This window comes from Manis javanica, chromosome 7 (genome assembly GCF_040802235.1).
Source record: "Manis javanica isolate MJ-LG chromosome 7, MJ_LKY, whole genome shotgun sequence".
NCBI classification, from domain to species: domain Eukaryota; kingdom Metazoa; phylum Chordata; class Mammalia; order Pholidota; family Manidae; genus Manis; species Manis javanica.
In genome coordinates this window covers 30159212-30182760 of record NC_133162.1, presented here as the reverse complement: position 1 = coordinate 30182760, position 23549 = coordinate 30159212, and the positions used below count along the sequence as shown (strand labels likewise).

Here is a 23549-nt window from a genome sequence, read left to right as displayed (position 1 = left end):
TTAACCTGGAATATCTCAGAGATAATATATAAGCAGTTGGGAGCAGTGATTATCTCCAAAAGGAAAATGGGTAGTGGCAATAAAGTGGTATAAAGAAACTTAATTCTCTATCCTTTAAATGTTGAATCATGATCATTGTTATTGCCTTTCAAAAAATGAAACATACTCCTCTCTGCTCTAGTAAATACATATATTTCAGCGATTCCACTTTTAGGAATTTATCCTATACTGCTATATCCATATATATATGTGAGATGATACACATACATAGATTGCAGCACTGCTGTAACAGCTAGAGATTACTAACAACTTTCACCATAGACAACTAGTGAAAATAATAGATATTTCTATGGAAAGGAATATTACATAGCCATAAAGAATAAAAAGCTAATTTATATACTGATATGGAACTTTCCCAGAGATATTGTTAAATGAAGAAGGCAAAGTACAGGTGTATACACACACACTCACACACAACTACATATATATATATATATATATCTCACAGATACACATACATATAGTGCATACATATATTGCCATTTGACAGGAGGGGGTTAAAGCATCTGCCTATATATGGATGTAAAAAGCTCTGTAATATACAGATAGAACTGATAAAATTGGCTGACAGTGCAGAAAGAAACCTGATGGTAGATTTTTCACTTTTTTGATTTTGAATCATGTAAATGTATTATCTTTTCAAAAAACCACAAAATGAAACAATGTAAAAACAGAGAAAGCTGGTAGACTAACAAAGAGCTTTCAAGACTTCAAAGGCCTAAGTTCTGAGTAAGAAACAGTGATACTGACTTTAAAAGAGATGAAAATAATTTTAGGAAGAGGTGGTCCTAAGCACCATGATGTCAACTAGAACATGTAATTGGAAAGAACTACCCACAACAAAGATGGCTATGTAGCTTTAAAGGCAATGAGAGTCAAAACTGGGGCACTGGCTGGTGTGCTGTGATGTAACTCCTTTCACTTCTTCCAAACCACTAATGCTTGCAGTACACATACCTATGTATTCCCAAAAAGTGAGGAGACCCCAAGTATTTGGGAACAGAAGGGATACAGAGATGCAGAGTGGGAAGGTCCAAGAAGGTCACAGCAAACACCTTCTGCACATGCAGAGATGATACTGTAGACTGTGTGTCTTACTTGTTTTGTCAATTTGTTTCCATTGCCTCAGATGCCCCCTTGGGCTCCTGGACCGTATCCTATGCCTCCTTGGAAACCAGCTGAAATCCTATCTGATCTGTGATGTCAGTTCCTCCCTACTCCAGCTCACTCTGACTGACCTCTGTCTTCTCTGAACAACTAACACCACTTGTCCTGGTCCATAACCTCATATTGTTACTTAAATGTTTCAACCTTCAAGGGCAAGAACCCATGTTTTACAATTTTGTAGCCCTCAGCACTAAGTACAGTGTTAAGAAGCCCCCCAGATACTTGCTGAATTGAATCCTTCCTTCCATGGTAAATGCTTCTGTATTTCCCAGTTTGCTAAAATATAATTTCATGAGGGCAGAGATTGTTTTGTTCATTGCTAGACCCTCAGTAGCTAGAACAGGGCCTGACACATAGCAGGTACTTAACAAATATCTGAACAAATGAATGAGTGAATGAATGAATGAATGAATGAATGAAAGGTGTTACTTACAGGGGTAAAATCAATAGGGAAGTAACAGGATGTCACTTCAAACAACTCCTCCACAAAGGGTCCTAAGGCAACAGAGGAAGAATGAGGTTGACTTACAAGCTTCACTCATCTGACAAGCCCCAACCTAATTCAAGGCTGCAAGAACGTACCCAGGCTATAGTCCCTGGAAATGAGGTCATGGACAATACAGAAGGCCACCAGAAGATTACGGGGATCCTTTTCCCCATCCATCACCTGGATGAAACCAAACGTGAAGTCAGCTCCTAGGCCCTTCAGCTCTGAGGAAGAGAGAACAAGGTCACTACTCTCCCATAGGACAGAAAGCTGGGCTTTCCTTCTGGTCTGTGTTCTCCCTCTATTATCACTGCCTGCCCAAGCAGATCCTTTCTGTTTTCCTATTCAGTAAAGAAGAGATGTGCAAACAATATGTAATTGTTATAGAGGTAAAAATTTAAAACATAAGCTTAAACTCCACTCTTTCTTTACTTTACTGGGCAGTTAGTAGACCCAGTTTCCCTTTATCATCCTTTCTCAGAATTTTGGCTTTTCTATACAGTCCCCAGGCTAAAATGAGTCCTGGTAATGGACAAATAAAAAAAGATGTGCTTGCTTTTCATTTTCCAGAGAGACCTGCCTCTTACCTTCTTCCCGGGTTCGCATGAAGTTGGTGATGATACTGTAGACTGTGTGTCGGTCCACCTGTGGCAGGGACTTAGGGTGGGAGATACAGTAAGTAAGTAATCAAAAGTGTTCAAATTATAGCTCAGCTGACAAAAATACTTCCCGCTTCACAATCTCTAGGTGGACAGTGCTCTTTATGCTGGTATAAAATGAGCCTAAGAAGAAATGCAGAGAAAGGATATGGCTATTGGCCCAGCAGTACAGCAGTGGGGCCAGTGACCAAAGCCTATCTGCTGTATGCCTTACTTTCTTTGTGCATAAGAAGACATAGTCAGACCAAATGGCATGCCTCCCTCTTCTTATAGTAGTAAGGAATAGCATGTCAGCATGATCGAGGAGCTGAAAGAGTTCAGAACTTAGAAGGCTGTCTTTTTTTGTCACCTAATCCTAATTTTGTCAAGGGCTGGGAGGTAGATGAGAACAGCAAAGTGATTATTATCCCTCACCTGTACGTGAACTTCCTGGAAGATGGCTTTAAGCACTGAGACAGCCAGCCCTGGGGGCAGGGCTACACACAGGCTCTGGGGGAGAATACGAGATATATAAGCATGGAGGGAATTCTAGCACACTCTTCAAGACACAACCCTAAAATAGACTGAATTAGCCACGGTGGGAATCACAATATTCAGGTTCAGGAAGAAGTGCTAACAGTGAGAAATGTGGTCTCTTTTCTGAAGTTATCATCAGCTCCTTCCAGTTTGGCTCTAAAATCCAAAGGATACTTTTACTCTCTAGACTAAAAACAGAAGTGTAGCTGGCTGACTCTAGTTTAGTCCCACATTTGTGCATCTGCTCTTCAGCACTTCAAGTCTCTCACCCCCACAGGGTAAGGAGAAAATTCACTGGAAAAGGGCTCCTGCTAACAGTATGTAATGAAGAAAAAGAAAAAGAGAGGGGGGGGTGGGGGGAGGGAGGGAGGGAAAACTCACAAGTGCCTTCAAACCCTGCAGGACAGACGGGATCACAAGATGATGGTCCTTCAGCCGGTTCTCATAGAACAGGATCAGGTGCACTACTGCACAAAACAGGGATTCAGCCATTAGTTTACACAGGCTGGAGGAGGGCCCACCAGCTTTGCTCCTTCCCAAAATTTGTAAGAGCTATTTCTGTTTGAGTTTCACTACAAATTTTCTCCTTCACCAAAAGACATGTCACATGTCCTCCCATTTCAGGGTGCCTTGATCAGTCCTTTCTCACACAGTTAAACCCATTCTCAACCCCCAAAGTTGCCCTTCTATAGAACTGGAGTTGGAAAACTTCCTTAAAGGGCCAGCTAGTAAATATTTTAGGCTTGTAGGACATAGCATCTGTTACAACCAGTCAACTTCACTTTTGTAACATAAAAGCAGAATAAAAAATAGGTAAATAAATGGGTGTGATCATGTGCTAATAAAACTTTATAAAAACAAGCTGTAGTTTGCCTACTTCTGCTGTAGAAGATAAATAAATTACTGGCTTTTTTTCTTACGACTTCAAAGAACTTTGATAATTCACCACTTTGCTGCTCCATCAATGAAACACTACTTTGTTCATTTTTCAGAGGCGAAGACATACTAAAAAAATTGTCTAAGGCTACATTTGAAATTGAAGTGTTTTCTGTCTCAATTTTATCATCCCTCCCACATATACCAGTGAGGAGTAAAGACCTTGATTTAGTAGTTCCCAGACAGCTCATGCCCTCCCTTCTTTCCTCCCTCCTTGTAAAGTTGACTTGAATAGACAAGGCAGGCCTTGGCTCAGCAATCTAGGAAGACACTCCTATTAGTGATGCCAGTACCTTCCTTCTCCAGGAGCAAAGAGTGACACTGTAGTAGCACCTGTGACAAAAGCTGGATTCCTCGTGCCCGAGTTCGGGGTTCTGGATTCTCTAGAGAGGACCTGGGGGAAAGTAGGATAGAGAGAGCCTGACATTACCCAGATCAAACTTTTGAGGGAATAAAAATTTTGCAATTAGTCACACCCAACTGCTGGACACGGAAGCCAGCCCAGGAAGGTGTTCTGGAGGCACTTAGAATTACAGATAACAGAAGACCAGGAGCTAAAGAGCCAATACTCAGACTGATTTGGCAGCAGCAGCAGCATATATGACAACATAGCCAACATAGTATCTGTCTCCAGACACTAACTGGGCACTGGGCTTACTCTTTCTCCCCAGCAGAATGATTGTGACATTCCTTTGAAACAGAGCTTAGCAGCTACCCTCAGGGCTCAACAGATGATTGGCAGTTGCAGCTTTTACCAAAACAGGAGGAGAATAAATACATTATACTGCTAAAGAAAAAATGCTGAAAGCAACACCAAGGTTTTTGGAAGAAAAACACCTGAGAACTGGAAATTTATAAGGTAAGATGATCAGAAAAAAGGTTTTAACTATTTAGGATTAGCTGATATAGGAGGACCTGAACTGAAGCAACAAAGAGGTGATTTATATTCAGAATGTCTCTATAGAGATTATATTTAAACATATTTGATAGAATCTAAGAAAGTAAATGTAGGAAGCAGAAGATTTCTAAAGGAAAGCTGGCCAGGACATTTGAGTGAAACCTCAAGGATATTGGTATCTATAATGAGGAGCAAAGCGTCAAAAATAAGTTTACTCTTGACAGGGTCCCTAGGACAGGCACTTACAGAAAGGTCCTTGCTCAGAAGCAGAAAACTGAGCATTTAAAAATGGACCAGGGCACGCAAATGCTCATGGCAGCATTATTCAGAATAGCCAAAGTGTGGAAATAATCCATGTATCTATCAACTGATGAATGGTTTAAAAATATGTGGCATATCTACACAGAGAATATTATTCAGCAAAAAAACTGATACATGCCACAAGGATGAACTCTGAAAACATTATGCTAAGTGAAAGAAGCAATCACAAAGGATACATACTGTATGATTCCATTTACATGAAATTTCCAAAATAGGCAAATCCACAGAGACAGAAAGATTAGTGGTTGCTGGGGGGCTGGGAAGAAGAGGGAATGGGGAATGACTGCTAAGCACATGGGATTTCTTTCTAGGGTAAGGAAAATGTTCCATAACTGACTGTGGTAAGAATTGCTCAAATCTGTGAATACATACATTAAATGGTGCATTTTATGATATGTGAATTATATCTCAATAAACCTGTTATTTTTTTTAAAAATAGACCAAGGCAACAACATGAGTAGAAAGGCCAAATGGTCTCTTATGTGGGAGAAATGCCTAATAGTGACCTGTTTTGTCACAATTTTCTAATTTTCTGTTTCAGAAGACATGCTGGCTGTGACAACCTTTGCAGTAAGACTTGTCAATTTAAACAGTCTACCAAGTATGAAAAATGAGGAAAATCGGCATTAGACTATAAGCACAGACTTTCTCCGGGGCTTGTAATATCTGGCTCTAACACTGATCTTCAGCTGTTTCCCTGAGCCTTTTTCTATAGTGGGGATCTGGTACAAGATCAACTTCCTGGCAACTCCCCAGGCAGGGCCCACAGGAGGTCTGAGTCACATCCAGGCTGAGGAGAATCCCATGGGGGCGGGTGGGTCTTTAAGAAGCACAGAATGGATCCCAGCTCTATTAAGTAACAGTTATTGGCCTTCATCCACCATCCTCACCCCAAACCTTTGGGCTGCCCCAGAAACTGATTGATGTGGCTCACAGGCTGTGTGCTCCTAACAGTTCCTTGGAAGCCTCAGTCAGCTGGCATGAAACTTTCCTCTGGGGAAACACAGCCTTTGTCTGATGTACTGATATGGGAGCAGGGTGGTGGTGGGCTACAGTAGGAGAAATTCAGGACCAGTTAGCTACAGGAAAGCAGCATGTACAAAGTAAGTTTTTCAGAGTGTGCAGGCAGGGCTCTTACCCAAGGGCTTCTACCACTTGTAACACTGAATAGCTTCCAGATTTCACATCTAAAGGAAACAAAACAAGAAAGAAATATGAAAAAACAAAAACAAAACCCTATCTCAAGATTGCATGTCTCTCATTACCAATGTTTTCTGCCTACCCTAGGTTTGTATCATGGGGCCCATTATGCTTGCCAAGAGTCCCTCCTACAGGAGAGGCATTACTGTAATACTTAAACTATGCAGGCTTCAAGTATGAAAATTGAAAAGAATATATCATTTGTATGTACCATGATTGTATACTAGAAAATATAAGAGAAATAAATGAAAAAATATTACAAATAACATAACTCATTAGGGTGGCTGGGTACAAAATTAATATTACGAAATTAAGAACCTTCACATATATACACATAACAGCATGTAAAATAAAATAAAGGAAAAAAGATCCTATTTACAATAGCTAAAAAAAAAGAAAAAGAAAAACAAATACCTGGATATAAATTTAACAAAAAAATGTGAAGATCTGAATGGTGAAAACTTGAGGATAACAAAAGAAAACTTGAACAAATACAAAGGCTTGCCTTATTCTTGAAAGTCAAGATGCCAAATCTCCCAAATTATCTATTATTTGAAGACAATCTCTATACAAATATCAGTAGAATGTTTATTTTGAAGGGAACTAGATAAGTTTATTCTAAATTTAGTGGCAAAAAGTAATACATAATTAGGCAAATTCTGAAGAAGAGTAACTGGAGATGGAGGGAAGGTAGACCTTTCAGATATAAATATTGTTATGAAGACACAATAATTAAAATAGTATATACTTTTGAATATATTTGAAGTTTTCCATTATAAAAGTAAAAACAAAAAATGAACTGGTGAGTACTGAGTTTATATTCAGAGAAATCAAAGGCACAGAAATAAAAGGCCTAGAGAGAGAGACAAATACATATGAGAATAGGATTTTTGAAATCATAATGGAAAAAATGGACTATTCAATAAACAGTGTTGGGATGATTGTGTAAATATTTGAAACAAAATAAAAAACACTAGCTCTGAGTCTTTCACCAAAGTAAATTTCAAATGGATTAAAGACACATGAAAGAGTTTCTAAGTATAACATAAAACTCAGAAGCATAAAAGAAAAGATTGGTTAAAATCAGTTACATTTTTAAAAGTTTAGACTTTCTGCAAGGCAAAAAACTATCATAAGACAAACTGGGAAAAATATTTACAATACTTCTAACAAAGGACTGTTTTTACCAACATATATAAAGCTCTTATAAATCAATTAAGAAAAAGACCAACAACCAATTTTAAAATGAGCAAAAACAAAAAAATGAACAGGCATTTCACAGAACATGCTCAACCATATTTGAAACAGAAATGCAAATTAAACTACACAACAATTTTGTTTTTAATCTACCAGATTGGCAAAGACAAAAAAGTCAGTAAACACACTTATGTTTGATGATGGTATGCAGAAACAGGCACTCTTACACATTGTAGGAGTATAAATTGGTACAGTCCCTTTATTGAGAACAATCTGATAATATCCTTGAAATTACAAGTGTACATATATGCTTTAACCCAGGGGATCCTCTCAAAATTTATCCTTTATACTTATAAAAGTGTAAAATAATGTATGTACAAGGTCATTCATTACTGAATTATTTATAATAGCAAATGACTGTAAACAACAAATGGTCATCAATAGTAAACCAGTTAAATAAATTATAATATATCCATATAATGGAATTCTGTGCAGCCGCTTAGGAAAAAAAATAAAAAACTGAAAAAAGGTTTCAGAGGCTATGTACATACTGATAATGGGATAAGATCTAAAAACAGAACAGTGTACATAAATAGTGCACAACATTGTTTTTAAATGGAGTCGGGATTGTTTCTATTTGTATTTATTTATATCTCTGGAAGATAAAAGGAACTAATAACACTGGTTGTCTCTAGGAAGGGATACTGGATAGTTGAGGGTTGAGAAAGGCTTTTTAAAAATAAATTAATGTTTTATTTTGGAATAATTTTAAAGAAAAGTTGTAAATATACTGCAGAGAGTTCCTGTATACCCCTCACCCAGTTTCCCTGAATGCTAACATCTTACATGATACATCTGTCAAAACTAAAGAGATTAGCATTGGTTCATCAGTATTATTTAAACTCTAGACTTTATTAGGATTTTACCAGTTTTTCTACTACCATCATTTTTCTGTTTCAGGATCCAATTAAGGATACTACATTGTAATTAGCCATCATTGAATCCTTAGTATTCTCTGGTCTGTGAAAGTTTCTGTCTTCCCTGTTTCTCAATTATCTTGATGTTTTAAAGAAGTACTTTATAGAATCCCTCTCAATTTGGGTTTGTTTGATGTTTTCATCATGTTTAGACTGGGGTTATGAATTTTGGGAAGACTAGCACAGAGGTGAAGTGCCCCTTCATATCGTACTATATCAGGTACAAGTTATCAAAATGACTTACCTAGCACTGGTGATTTTAACTTCGATCAATTGGTTAAGGTAATATTGTCCATGTCTCTAAACTACACATTTGCTATTTTTCCCTCTCTTATACTATTCTTTGGAAAGGACTCACTAAGCCCAGCCTACACTAAAAGGCAAGGGGGAGATAAAGCTCTATTTCACAGAAAAAAGGACCATCTGTCTACCTTATTTGAAATTACTGCACGAGGAAGATTCACGTCTTCTCCCCTCTTATTTATTCAGTCATTCAATTTATATCAGTGTAAGTCTCATGTATATTCATCTTATACTTTGGGTTATAATCCAATACTAGATTATTTTGTTGCTCAAATTGTTCTATCTTTGGCCACTGGGAACTTTTTAAAGTTGGCTTCTCTGTCCCGTTGACATGCCCTATACATTTTTTTAAATTATCATTGATATACAATCTTTTTTTTAATTTTTTAAATTCGTTATCATTAATGCATAATTACTTGAACAACATTATGGTTACTAGACTCTCCCCATTATCAAGTCCCCCCCACATACCCCATTAGAGTCACTGTTCATGAGCATAGTAAGATGCTATAGAATCATTACTTGTCTTCTCTGTGATATACAATCTTATGAAGGTTTCACATGAGCAACGTTGTGGTTACTACATTCACCCATATTATCAAGTCTCCCACACACACCATTGCAGTCACTGTCCATCAGCAGAGTAAGATGCTATAGAGTCACTACTTGTCTCCTCTGTGCTGTACTGACTTCCCCGTGACCCCCCTACATTATGTGTGCCAATCATAATGCCCCTTAATCCCCTTTTTCCTCCCTACCCCCTTCCCTTTGGTAATTGCTAGTCCCTTCTTGGAGCCTGTGAGTCTGCTGCTGTTTTGTTCCTTCAGTTTTGCTTTGTTGTTACACTCCACAAATGAGGGAAATCATTTGGTACTTGTCTTTCTCCGCCAGGCTTATTTCACTGAGCATAATACCCTCTAGCTCCATCCATGTTGTTGTAAATGGTAGGATTTTTTTTTAAACGGACATGCCCTATACTTTTTTCTTATTTTTTGTCACTACAAAATTCTATAGGCTCATCTTCTAATTTCCTTGCCCTAGCCCTAGAATCAGCCATATCTCCAAGAAGCCCTGGTTCCTTCTATTGGAGAGTGGTATGAGAAAGCAAGATCTGGGTGTGGCTGTGCTTGTTGCTATGGGGTGTCACTGCTTCTAGGCCCTCCTTAGTAGAGAGAGCTAGGAAATATACATATGTATTCTAACCCACATATACACACATATCTACCATTATTTCTATATCCATATATGAAACTAAACATAAGATCCTATTAAAGTCTCTAACTCTAACCAAGTACCACAGGGTCATTCCAACTTTCTTCTGGCTTATTTGTGATTTGTTTCTCTGACAGTGAGAAACCTGGTTCCCACTATCTACCATTTATTTATTTTTCCACCTTAGTGTAGCTATAAATTACTTTCAGAATTGTTAACCTCTGTGAGAAATTTATAAGCAGAGTGCAGTGTTTTATGTGTTTTGTGTTTAGCCTTATAGTTTCTAGACAAAATATTGTTTTTTCAAAGTCACTTACATCAGCCTTCCACCAACCCCCAACACCCTTTAGTAAGGATATGCCATACTAGTAGATTCATATGTCACTGTCTGCACTCCAGCTTGGGAAGGAGACTTCTCATTGTGTATCCCTTTGCACCTTGTGAGTATTGTCCATGTGGATATATTTATTTTTTAAAATGCAATTTTAACAGCACAAGTAATTCATATAAATCTAATAGAAGCATCTTAGGATATATTTTCAAGGGAGAAATAAAGAATAAAAGGTTAGCACTTCCTAAAGGTTTGGTTACATGAGGAGTTCTAGCTCACTAAGGCGTGGCAATAAGGGAATTACTTCCAGCAGCCTATTCTGGATTGCCAACTCACCTACCTCTGGACTTTGGCTAGAATGAAAAAGAAGCTTGAGAAAACTCCTAAATTTCCAGTTCCCCTAAGTCTGTGGTCTCAAGGCAATAGATGTGAGCTGAGCTGGTCGGAGGCTTACTCTGCTACTAGAGTAAGGAGAAGTCCAATCCAACCAAGTACAGGAGCACTCTAGTCAGGATTCGTAACTTGTGACTGGCACCAATTTAGACATCAGGCACTCTTAGCCCTACTGGTGCCAGGATGTGGAAGGCCCAGCTGCTGCCCCTGCTTCTGAGAAAAAGCTAAGGGAAAAACTGTATAGGCTGAAGAGTGGGGGAAGGAGCAGCAGCCAGACTAACAGGACAAACCAAGGAACTGATAGTTGGGTTCTATGCCCAATTCTTTTCTTTCTTTCTTTTTTTTTTATTAAGGTATTATTTTTTTTATTAAGGTATGATTGATATACACTCTTATGAAGGTTTCACATGAAAAAACAATGTGGTTACTACATTTACCCATATTATCAAGTCCCTACCCATACCCCCATGCAGTCACTGTCCATCAGTACAGCAAGTTGCCAGAGATCCATTATGTCCCTTCTCTGTGATACACTGTTCTCCCCGTGATCCCCCATACCATGTGTACTAAACATAATACCCCTCAGTCCTCTTCTCCCTCCCTTCCCACCCGCCCTCCCACACCCCTCCCCTTTGGTAACCACTAGTTCATTCTTGGAGTCTCTGAGTCTGCTGCCATTTTGTTCCTTCAGTTTTGCCTCATTGTTATACTCCACAAATGAGGGAAATCATATGGCATTTGTCTTTCTCCGCCTGGCTTATTTCACTGAGCATAATGTCCTCCAGCTCCATTCATGTTGTTGCAAATGGTAGAATTTGTTTCTTTCTTATAGCTGAATAGTATTCCATTGTATATATGTACCACATCTTCTTTATCCATTCATCTACTGATGGACACTTAGGTTGCTTCCATATATTGGCTATTGTAAAAAGTGCTGTGACGAACATAGGGGTGCATTTGTCTTTTTGAATACAAGAAGTTGTATTCTTTGGGTATATGAGAAGTTGTATTCTTTGGGTATATTCCAAGGAGTGGGATTACTGGGTCAAATGTATTTCTATTTTCAGTTTTTTGAGGAACCTCCATATTGCTTTCCACAATGGTTGAACAGCTTACATTCCCACCAACAGTGTAGGAGGGTTCCCCTTTCTCCGCATCCTCACCAACATTTGTTGTTCTTAGTCTTTTTGATGCTGGCCATCCTTACTGGTGTGAGGTGATATCTCATTGTGGTTTTAATTTTCATTTCCCTGATGATTAGTGATGTGGAGCATCTTTTCATGTGTCTGTTGGCCATCTGAATTTCTTCTTTGGAGAACCGTCTCTTCATATCCTCTGCCCATTTGCTAATTGGGTTATTTGCTTTTTGGGTGCTGAGGTGTGTAAGTTCTTTATATATTTTGGATGTTAACCCGTTGTCGGATATGTCATTTACAAATATATTCTCCCATACTGTAGGATGCCTTTTTGTTTTGTTGATGATGTCCTTTGCTGTACAAAAACTTTTTAGTTTTATGTAGTCCCATGAGTTCATTTTTGCTTTTGTTTCCTTTTCTCGAGGAGATGGGTTCAGGAAGAAGTTGCTCATGTTTATATTCAGGAGATGTTTGCCTATGTTTTCTTCTAAGAGTTTTATGGTTTCATGACTTACATTCAAGTCTATAATCCATTTTGAGTTTACTTTTGTGTATGGGGTTAAACAATAATCCAGTTTCATTCTCTTACATGTAGCTGTCCAGTTTCGCCAACACCAGCTGTTGAAGAGGCTGTCATTTCCCCATTGTACGTCCATGGTTCCTTTATCATATATTAATTGACCATATATGGTTGGGTTCACATCAGGGCTCTCTAGTCTGTTCCATTGGTCTATGGGTCTGTTCTTGTGCCAGTACCAAATTGTCTTGCTTACTGTGGCTTTGTAGTAGAGCTTGAAGTTGGGGAGTGTACTTCCCCCTGCTTTATTCTTCCTTCTCAGGATTGCTTTGGCTATTCAAGGTCTTTTGTGGTTCCATATGAATTTTAGGTTGATTTTCTCTAGTTCATTGAAGAATGCTGTTGGTATTTTGATAGGAATTGCATTGAATCTATAGATTGCTTTAGGCAGGATGGCAATTTTGACAATATTAATTCTTCCTATCCATGAGCATGGGATGTGTTTCCATTTATTGGTATCTTCTTTAATTTCTCTCATGAGTGTCTTGTAGCTTTCAGAGAATAGGTCTTTCACTTCCTTGGTTAGGTTTATTCCTAGGTATTTTATTCTTTTTGATGCAATTGTGAATGGAATTGTTTTCCTGATTTCTCTCTCTGCTAGTTCATTGTTAGTGTATAGGAATGCCACAGATTTCTGTGTATTATTTTTGTATCCTGCAACTTTGCTGAATTCAGATATTAGATCTAGTCGTTTTGGAGTGGATTCTTTAGGTTTCTTTATGTACAATATCATGTCATCTGCAAACAGGGACAGTTTAACTTCTTCCTTGCCAATCTGGATGCCTTTTATTTCTTTGTGTTGTCTGATTGCCGTGGCTAGGACCTCCAGCACTATGTTGAATAGAAGTGGGGAGAGTGGGCATCCCTGTCTTGTTCCCGATCTTAAAGGAAAAGTTTTCAGCTTCTCACTGTTCAGTATGATGTTGGCTGTGGGTTTGTCATACATGGCCTTTATTATGTTGAGGTCCTTGCCCTCTATACCCATTTTGTTGAGAGTTTTTATCATGAGTGGATGTTGAATTTTGTTGAGTGCTTTTTCAGCATCTATGGAGATGATGATGTGGTTTTTGTCCTTTTTGTTGATGTAGTGGATGATGTTGATGGATTTTCGAATGTTGTACCATCCTCGCATCCCTGGCATAAATCCAACTTGATCATGATGGATGATCTTTTTGATGTATTTTTGAATTCGGTTTGCTCATATTTTGTTGAGTATTTTTGCATCTATGTTCATCAGGGGTATTGGTCTGTAATTTTATTTTTTTGTGGTATCTTTGCCTGGTTTTGGTATTAGAGTGATGCTGGCCTCATAGAATGAGTTTGGAAGTATTCCCTCCTCTTCTATTTTTTGGAAAACTTTAAGGAGGATGGGTATTAGATCTTCAATAAATGTTTGATAAAATTCAGCGGTGAAGCCATCTGGTCCAGGAGTTTTGTTCTTAGATAGGTTTGTGATTACCAGTTCAATTTTGTTGCTGGTAATTGGTCTGTTCAGATTTTCTGTTCTTCCTTGGTCAGCCTTGGAAGGTTGTATTTTGCTAGAAAGTTGTCCATTTCTTCTAGGTTATCCAGTTTGTTAGCATATAATTTTTCATAGCATACTCTAATAATTCTTTGTATTTCTGTGGTGTCTGTAGTGATTTTTCCTTTTTCATTTCTGATTCTGTTTATGTGTGTAGAGTCTCTTTTTCTCTTGATAAGTCTGGCTAGGGGTTTATCTATTTTGTTTATTTTCTCCAAGAACCAGTTCTTGCTTTCATTGATTCTTTCTATTGTTTTATTCTTCTCAATTTTATTTATTTCTTCTCTAATCTTTATTAAGTCCCTCCTTCTACTGACTTTGGGCCTCATTTGTTCTTTTTCTAGTTTCATTATTTGTGAGTTTAGACGGCTCATATGGGATTGTTCTTCTTTCTTGAGGTAGGCCTGTATTGCAATATACTTTCCTCTTAGCACAGCCTTGGCTGCATCCTACAGATTTTGCGGTGTTGAATTATTGTTGTCATTTGTCTCCATATATTGCTTGATCTCTGTTTTTATTTGGTCATTGATCCATTGGTTATTTAGGAGCATGTTGTGAAGCCTCCATGTGTTTCTGTGATTTTTCATTTTCTTTGCATAATTTATTTCTACTTTCATAGTTTTGTGATTTGAGAAACTGGTTGGTACAATTTCAATATTTTTGAATTTAGTGAAGCTCTTTTTGTGGCCTAGTATATGATTTATTCTTGAAAATGTTCACTTGAGAAGAATGTGTATTCTGTTGCTTTTGGGTGTAGAGTTCTGTAGGTGTCTGTTAGGTCCATCTGTTCTATTGTGTTGTTCAGTGCCTCTGTCTCCTTACTTATCTTCTATCTGGTTGATCTGTCCTTCAGAGTGAGTGGAGTGTTGAAGTCTCCTAGAATGAATGCATTGCATTCTATTTCCTCTTTTAATTCTGTTAGTATTTGTTTCACATATGTGGGTGCTCCTGTGTTGGGAGCATAGATATTTATAATGGTTATATCTTCTTGGTGGATTGACCCCTTTATCATTATGTAATGTCCTTCTTTGTCTCTTGTTACTTTCTGTGTTCTGAAGTCTATTTTGTCTGATACTAGTACTGCAACTCCTGCTTTTTTCTCTCTGTTAGTTGCATGAAATATCTTTTTCCATCCCTTCACTTTTAGTCTGTATATGTCTCTGGGTTTAAAGTGAGTCTCTTGCAGGCAGCATACAGATGGGTCTTGTTTTTTTATCCACTCAGTGACTCTATGTCTTTTGATTGGTGCATTCAGTCCATTTACATTTAGGGTGATTATTGATAGGTATGTACTTAATTGCCATTGCAGGCTATAGATTCGTGGTTACCAAAGGTTCAAGGTTAATTTCCTTACTAAGAGCCTAACTTAACTCACTTAATATGCTGTTAGAAACGCAATCTAAAGGTTCTTTTCTTTTTCTCCTCCTTTTTCTTCCTCCTCCATTCTTTATATATTAGGTATCATATTCTGTATTCTTTGTCTATCCCTTGATTGACTTTGGGGATAATTAATTTAATTTTGCATTTGCTTAGTAATTAGCTGTTCTACTCTCTTTACTGTGGTTTTATTTCCTCTGCTGACAGCTATTAAACCTCAGGAACACTTCCATCTATAGCAGTCCCTCCAAAATAGACTGTAGAGATGGTTTGTGGGAGGTCAATTCTCTCAGCTTTTGCTTATCTGGAAATTGTTTAATCCTTCCTTCAAATTTAAATGATAATCTTGCCGGATAAAGTAATCTTGGTTCCAGGCCCTTCCGCTTCATTGCATTAAACACATCATGCCACTCCCTTCTGGCCTGTAAGGTTTCTGCTGGGAAGTCTGATGTTAGCCTGATAGGCTTTCCTTTGTATGTGATCTTATTTCTCTCTCTGGCTGCTTTTAATAGTCTGTCCTTATCCTTGATCTTTGCCAATTTTATTACTATATGTCTTGGTGTTGTCTTCTTTGGGGCCCTTGTGCTGGGAGATCTGTGGATCTCCATGGCCTGAGAGACTATCTCCTTCCCCAGACTGGGGATGTTTTCAGCAACTACCTCCTCAAAGACACTTTCTATCCCTTTCTATTTCTCTTCTTCTTCTGGTATCCCTATAATGTGCACATTGTTCCATTAGGATTGGTCACACAGTTCTCTCAATAGTCTTTCATTCTTAGAGATCCTTTTTTCTCTCTGTGCCTCAGCTTTTTTGTATTCCTCTTCTCTAGTTTCTATTTCATTTATCGTCTTCTCCCACTGTATACACCCTTTTAATACCCTCCATCATGCTCTTCAGCAATTGGATCTCTGACCTGAATTCATTCCTGAGTTCTTGGATATCTTTCTGTACCTCCATTAGCATGTTGATGATTCTTATTTTGAACTCTCTTTCAAGAAGAGCCGTAAGGTCCTTATCATTTAAATCTTTCTCTGGAGTTAATTTTACTCTGGACCAGGTTCCTTTGGCGGTTCAGATTTGTGTATGGTGCCCTCTAGTGTCCAGAAGCTCTACTCTGGAGCTGCTCAGCCCCCGAAGCAATGTCAGGGGTCACAGGGGAGCGGTATTAGTGCCTGGGGGGAGGAAAGAGCTGTTCCCTGCTTCCGGACTGCTGTGCCTGTCTCCACTGCCTTAACCAGTGGGCCGAGCACACAGGTATAAGCTTTTGTCCCAGAGCAGCTGGATATGGATCTCTGCTTTCCACAAGTGGCTGGAATCTCAGTCTTTCCAGGAATTCTGCCTGTTTAGTTTTCCAACCTCATAATCATGCGAGTATCATGAAAGCACCATGAAATGCAGGTTTGTGCTCCCAGAGCAGATCTCTGGAGCTAGGTATTCAGCAGTCCCAGGCCTTCCACTCCCTCCCTGCTCCATTTCTCTTCCTCCCGCTGGTGAGCTGGGGTGGGAGAAGGGCTTGGGTCCCGCCTGGTCACAGCTTTGGTACGTTACCCTGTTCCATGAGGTCTGCTCTTTTCTCCAGGTGTATGCAGTCTGGTACCGTCCTCTTTCCTGTTGCTCTTTCAGGATTAGTTGCACCAACTATATTTTCTAATTGTATACAGTTTTAGTAGGAAGCCTCTGTCTCTCCTCTCACGCCGCCATCTTTAATCCCTCTATTAAGGTATTATTGATATACACTCTTATGAAGGTTTCACACAAAGAACAACGTGGTTACTACTTTCACCCATATTAATTGAGTACCCCCGCCCATACCCCATTGCAATCACTGTCCATCAGTGTGGTAAGATTATGCCCAATTTCTTAATGGCAACATATAAGTGAAGAGAAATACTCATTTCTGGGTTACAAACCATAAACCTGTACTGCACCATTTGGGAGGGTGGAGAAGGGTACTTTTTTGGAACCTCTTGGCTAGAGCCCAGGAAACTCTGCCAGAAACCTTACCTAAAAACTAATTTCAGTAATAGCCACAGAAGGAGCTAGCAATTGGATATAAGAAGCTATAGGGGACTGGCAACTGTTACGAGGAAAAAACATTACTGAGCCAAATCATTCTTCAGCAACACCATCAAAGTCCTCTGTGGATGCTGGGACAGGGTCTATCTTTGGAAATACTTCAAGTGCTGTAAGACAAAGACTTGCCTAACAGGCTCCACTTGACTGCCTCTAATTTTTTCATTTTTTGGAAAAATTGAGATATTATTTACATTCATTGAAATGCACAGATATTAACTGTATAAACTGATGAGTTTTAACAAAAGTACACCAAGTAACCAATATCCCAAACAAGATATGGAATATTTCCATCACCAAAGAAGTTCCCTTATGCCTCCCACTAGCCAATTCCTACTATACTAAGTTGCCTCAAATTTTATAAATGAAAAAGACTTATCTTCAGCTTTCAGTATACATCACTATGAAACTGGCTGCTTTATAATTACAAAGAAATGTTCATTTGCATGTCATTCCTTGAATCCCAGTGTATGGGTGACCTCTTCTGGTGGAACTCTATACTTTAGTCTTTGTACCTTTCACAAGGATCCCATCTTGAATTAATGCAGCACAGACATAAAAGAAAAGTGAAGTACAAAAGTAATACAAAATTAGGGGAAAAAAATGAAGATTTATATTAGTTTTAGAGCTATCATAAAATAACAGTAAATAATAGTAAGGAAAATGGTAAGGTGGCAAAAAACTAGAATTGGTATTTTGAGGATATTTTTGTGAAGGTGACTAAATCCAGAATCTTATTCATTTGTCTACCTCAAAAACATCTTTCAAATATGATTCTTCCTTTTCATCCCTTTAACCAGACTCAGCAACAGCCTTCAAACTAGCCCTCCAATTGTTGGTGTGGTGATATTTGGAAATTTTTAGGTAGTGATGATGACTGTGGAACATTGTGAATATACTAAAAGCCAATTCATTGTACACTTAATATGGTGAATTTTATCTCTTTTTTTTTTAAATTTCTAATCCATCCATACTCTGGAATCACCTCCCCAAAATGCACAAATATTTCCCTGCCCATCATCACCATATCTGCTTATTGTCTAAAGAGCTGATTGCTTGGCTCAGTTTTCCTGAGAGCTACAAAGATGTCCTTCACAATTTAGCCTCCAAAACCCCTTGAGCTTCCTCTTTCATCATGGCTATCACTCAGTCACATGCAATCCCAACTTGTCAAGCCCTTCCATATCTTTAATTCTGTGAACATTCCCTTGGTTTGTAATTATTTTTTCCTGCCCATGTCAATATGAAGAACTTAAACTCTTCAAGACTGCTCAAATGTCAACTCTTTTGTGAAGCCTTCTTTGATTCCCAAAACAGAATCACTCCATCTTTTGTGTTTCCTCCATAATTCTTTAAGAAAATTGTCATGTGTGTTTGTTTATATTTATTTACTCAGCATTTATTAAATACCTATTATAATTCAGATACTGTGTTAGGGTTGGAGAGAGAAATACAGACAGGGAGCTATGAAGGAACCCACAGTCTGTTGGAGCAGAAAGACAATCACAGTATAACAAAACAAGTTCAATGTTACTATAGTGATATAAACAGAGACTGTAAACATAAGAAATGAGTAAAATTCCTGGGTTTATGGACCATCCATCACTAACTTTAAGTGATTAGTTTCTCTTGACACTAAACGTTCTCCCAAATGAAAAATACCTGAATATCTGGAAGTACTGTTAATTATGCACTAGGACTCCTGGCATGAAAGAAGCTAATAGTTAATTTTCCTAAAGGCAGTCTCACTGGCAGTAAGGAAAATAAGTGTAAATTCCTTTCCCTACAAAGGTAGACCTAAGTTTTTCCAATGTGTCCAAGATCTGCTCTCTAAAAATGGACCTACTGGCACCTCTTAACTACTCACACTTTCCTCAGCAGGGCACCAGTGTGTGGGGGACACTGAAGAGTTGTCAAAGGAGTATTTATATGAGATTGACACAGAATGCACAATCAGACCTCTGTCTGATGTAGCTGCAGCATCTTAAGAATCTGGAGTAGCAGCCAAGGGGGTAAGGGGGTAGAATGTGAAGGAGCAGGAGAGACAAAAATCCCCATCAGGACTCAGTTCCAATCAAGCCGTCAATATGCCCTTTCTGCTGAGGATGCCACAGACATTTCTCAGAACTATATTTTACTGTTCTTTAACAATCTTTTCGTTTCAGGAATTGTGGTCTCCTCAAGGAATCACAAATGTGGGAAAGTACATATAATAAAGACTAAAATGAAGGAAAATCCAGATAACTAATAGGAAGAAAATTTGTGCCTTTCATGTGTAAATTCAACATGCCCAAAAATCACTCTTCAAAATCAGCTCTCACCTCAGTCTATTTCTGGACAAAGAACTTCTCTCTTGCTCATCCTCTGGCTCAAAAGCTTGGAGTCATCTTAGAGTCCTCCTGCTCCTTCAAGCCCTATAACTAATAGAGTTAGGCCTCAAATTTCATAGATTCTTTCTTCAACATCTCTCATTCTACTCACTTATGGTAGTTTTTTATTGCATACCTACTTATGCTAGTCTCTGGGCAACTCTGGTGGTAGGAATAGGAGGGTAAGATGTGGAGATATGTACCAAAATAGCTACTGAAAAAGTGTGCTAATAAGTATATGAGTGGTTGAGAAATAAGTACCACAAAGATGAAGTGTGGGATGATGTCTGGTGGGAGCAATCAGGAAACACTTGGGGGCAGGGAGTGAGCACTCTAGCTGGGCCTTGAATCCTAGGTCTCACTTTGATTAGATGGAGCTAGTGGAAGGAGCTGGGAAGTAAAGCACTTGGAATAGCAGATCAAGGAAAGGTTCCAGGAGGGGAGCGGTAAGAGTAAACGCAGGAGCAAGGTAGTGGGAGCCTTGAGTGCCTGGCTGAGAAACTTTTAACTCTTAGGCTACCAGGTCATTTCTCTCCCATTATTTTGCACCTTTACATCTGACACCTACTTTCATGGAAATGCAGATGCAAAACCAAGTTTGTGTAGCTGCCTCTTGGATCACACACAGTTTATAGGAGAGGCTGCTGCTGTGGGTGGCTGAATAGAAAGCTGCTCCCTTCAGCACTAACAAAGCTTGACTTAGGCTAGGGAATTAGAAAGTACATCTTATTCTAGGGATGCTTCAAAACTCTGTTAGCCTGCAGTAACCCTAACTAAGGCTGTGATCTAAGAGTGAGAATACCAATTGAATCCTTCTCAAACTCCCTTTCATTATATGACTCCCATGCAAAAGGATGTATAATGACTTTTATCTATAATAGGTCTTTCAAATCCCTTTACCTGGAATCCAGATTATGCATGATCCAACCCCATCAAACATTTTCAACTTTATCTGTTACTCCCTTGTTATTTACCTCTTACACCTCCTTCCCTAGTCAGAAGAGCTAAATCACAACAGGGTGAGTGTTACAGTCTTCAGTGTGTTACCTTTAAAGTACACAATAATTTAGGTCACTTTTTTTCCAGGCAAAAAGAAATATAATTTTACAAAAATATTTACAAGAACTTTTCAGGCCTTATTCATACTGCCTTCTCAAGTGCACACTGAATTTGAAAAATCCAAAATTGCTGTGTTCACAATATACAAATGTGAAAGAACAGTTACAAATGACACTGGTGTAGTAATGTTTTTTATCCTGGTGGAGTAGGTGTATGCATTTTTAAAAATCAGTGAACACTTAAGACTCTACACTTCACTTGACCTAAATTTTATAACAAAATAAACTGTAAACAAATTCTAGCTAATAATATGCCTACCAAACTATTTAGAAGGATGTGTACTGATACCTGCAATTAGAAGGAATGGAAAGATACAGGATAAAGCAAGTTAAATTAAAATGGTAGATAAAGAATCCACTCCAAAATGACTAGATCTAATATCTGAATTCAGCAAAGTTGCAGGATAAAAAATTAATATGCAGAAATCTGTGGCATTCCTATACACTAACAATGAACTAGCAGAGAGGGAAATCAGGAAAACAATTCCATTCACAGTTGCATCAAAAAGAATAAAATACCTAGGAATAAACCTAACCAAGGAGGTGAAAGACCTATACTTTGAAAACTACAAGACATTCATAAGAGAAATTAAAGAAGACAAATGGAAACACATCCTGTGCTCATGGATAGGAAGAATTAATATTGTCAAAATGGACATCCTGCCTAAAGCAATCTACAGATTTAATGCAATTCCTATCAAAATACCAACAGCAAACTAGATTTTGCTGTTGAAGAAAAAAATTCTTCAACAAACTAGAGAAAATCAACCTAAAATTCATATGGAACCACAAAAGACCCTAAATAGCCAAAACAATCCCGAGAGGGGAGAATAAAGCTGGGGAGATTATGCTCCCCAACTTCAAGCTCTATTACAAAGCCAAAGTAATCAAGACAATTTGGTACTGACACAAGAACAGACTCATAGACCAATGGAACAGACTAGAGAGCCCTGATGTAAACCTAACCATATATGGTCAATTAATACATGATAAAGGAGCCATGGACATACAATGGGGAACTGACAGCCTCTTCAACAGCTGGTGTTCACAAAACTGGACAGCTACATGCAAGAGAATGAACCTGCAGTATTGTTTAACCCCACACACAACAGTAAACTCGAAATGGATCAAAGATCTGAATGTAAGTCATGAAACCATAAAACTCTTAGAAGAAAACATAGGCAACACTCCCTTGAATATGAACATGAGCAACTTTTTAATGAATATATCTCCTCAGGCAAGGGAAAAAAAAGCAAAAATGAACACATGGGACTACATCAAGCTAAAAAGCTTCTGTACAGTAAAGGACATCATCAGTAGAACAGAAAGGTATCCTACAGTATGGGAGAATATACTCATAAATGACATATCCGATAAGGGGTTGACATCCAAAATAAATAAAGAGCTCACATGTCTCCACAAACAAAAAGAAAATAACCCCATTAAAAAAATGGGCAGAGGATATGAACAGACAGTTCTCCAAAGAAGAAATTCAGATGGCCAACAGGTACATGAAAAGATGCTCCACATCACTAATCATCAGGGAAATGAAAATTAAAACCACAATGAGATATCACCTCACACCAGTAAGGATGGCCAGCATCGAAAAGACTAAGAACAACAAATGCTGGCAAGGATGCGGAGAAAGGGGAACCCTCCTACACTGCTGGTGGGAATGTAAGCTAGTTCAACCATTATGGAAAGCAGTATGGAGGTTCCTCAAAAAACTAAAAATATAAATATCATTTGACCCGGAAATCCCACTCCTTGGAATTTACCCAAAGAATACAGCTTCTCAAATTCAAAAAGACATGCACCCCTATGTTTATCGCAGCACTTTTTACAATAGCCAATATATGGAAGCAACTAAGTGTCCATCAGTAGATGAATGGATAAAGAAGATGTGGTACATATACACAATGGAATGCTATTGGGCCATAAGAAAGAAACAAATCCTACAATTTGCAACAACATGGATGGAGTTGGAGGACATTATGCTCAGTGAAATAAACCAGGCAGAGAAAGACAAATGCCAAACGATTTCCCTCATTTGTGGAGTATAACAACAAAGCAAAACTGAACGAACAAAATAGCAGCAGACTCAGAGACTCCAAGAAGGAACTCGTAGTTACCAAAGGGGAGGCATGTGGGAATGTGGGTGAGGAGGGAGGAAGAAAGGGATTGAGGGGTTTTATGTTTAGTACACATGGTGTGGGGGATCACTGGGAAAACAGTGTAGCACAGAGAAGGCAAATAGTGAATCTGTGGCATCTTACTACACTGATGGGACAGTGACTGCATTGGGGTATGGGTGGGGACTTGATAATATGGGTAAATGTAGTAACCACATTGTTTTTTCATGTGAAACCTTCATAAGAGTGTATATCAATAATACCTTAATAAAAATTTTTTTTAAATGTTAATGGTAGAAATTAGGTGGTGGGTGTACATGTGTTTATTATGAAATTCTTTGGACTTGGCTGTATGTTTGAAATTTTTTCTAATAAAACTGGGGAAAATGGCATTGATAACACATCAGACTGATAACACTCTATACTTCATAAAACTGTAAGAAGTTAAGCTTAGTGGAATGGCAGCATCAGGCATTTGCTCCTTGATGCTTCCCTGCCCCCCTGGCATATAACTCTTATAGCCCTTTTTATGGTGTAGTGTACTACCTTTTGCATAGTTCTCTCCCACCACACTTTAAGCTCCTGGTA

At 38.4% G+C, this 23549-nt stretch overlaps 1 protein-coding gene across 6 annotated transcripts in view; it reads right to left on the bottom strand.

The window, feature by feature from the left end:
- Positions 1–23549, bottom strand: part of MMS19 (MMS19 homolog, cytosolic iron-sulfur assembly component) — a 37860-nt gene that overhangs the window by 13136 nt on the left and 1175 nt on the right. For 4 of the 6 annotated variants that reach the window (XM_037015789.2, XM_037015786.2, XM_037015788.2 and 1 more), the window contains exons 2-8: positions 6183–6231; positions 4119–4219; positions 3271–3356; positions 2788–2862; positions 2302–2371; positions 1810–1938; positions 1661–1722 (exon numbers count right to left, since the gene is read on the bottom strand). In XM_037015789.2, the coding sequence (XP_036871684.2) occupies positions 1661–1722; positions 1810–1938; positions 2302–2371; positions 2788–2862; positions 3271–3356; positions 4119–4219; positions 6183–6231 (572 nt within the window). Of the gene's footprint in view, positions 1–1660; positions 1723–1809; positions 1939–2301; positions 2372–2787; positions 2863–3270; positions 3357–4118; positions 4220–6182; positions 6232–23549 lie in introns of those variants that run through there. The other 2 variants (XM_037015791.2, XM_037015790.2) reach the window with 2 other exon arrangements.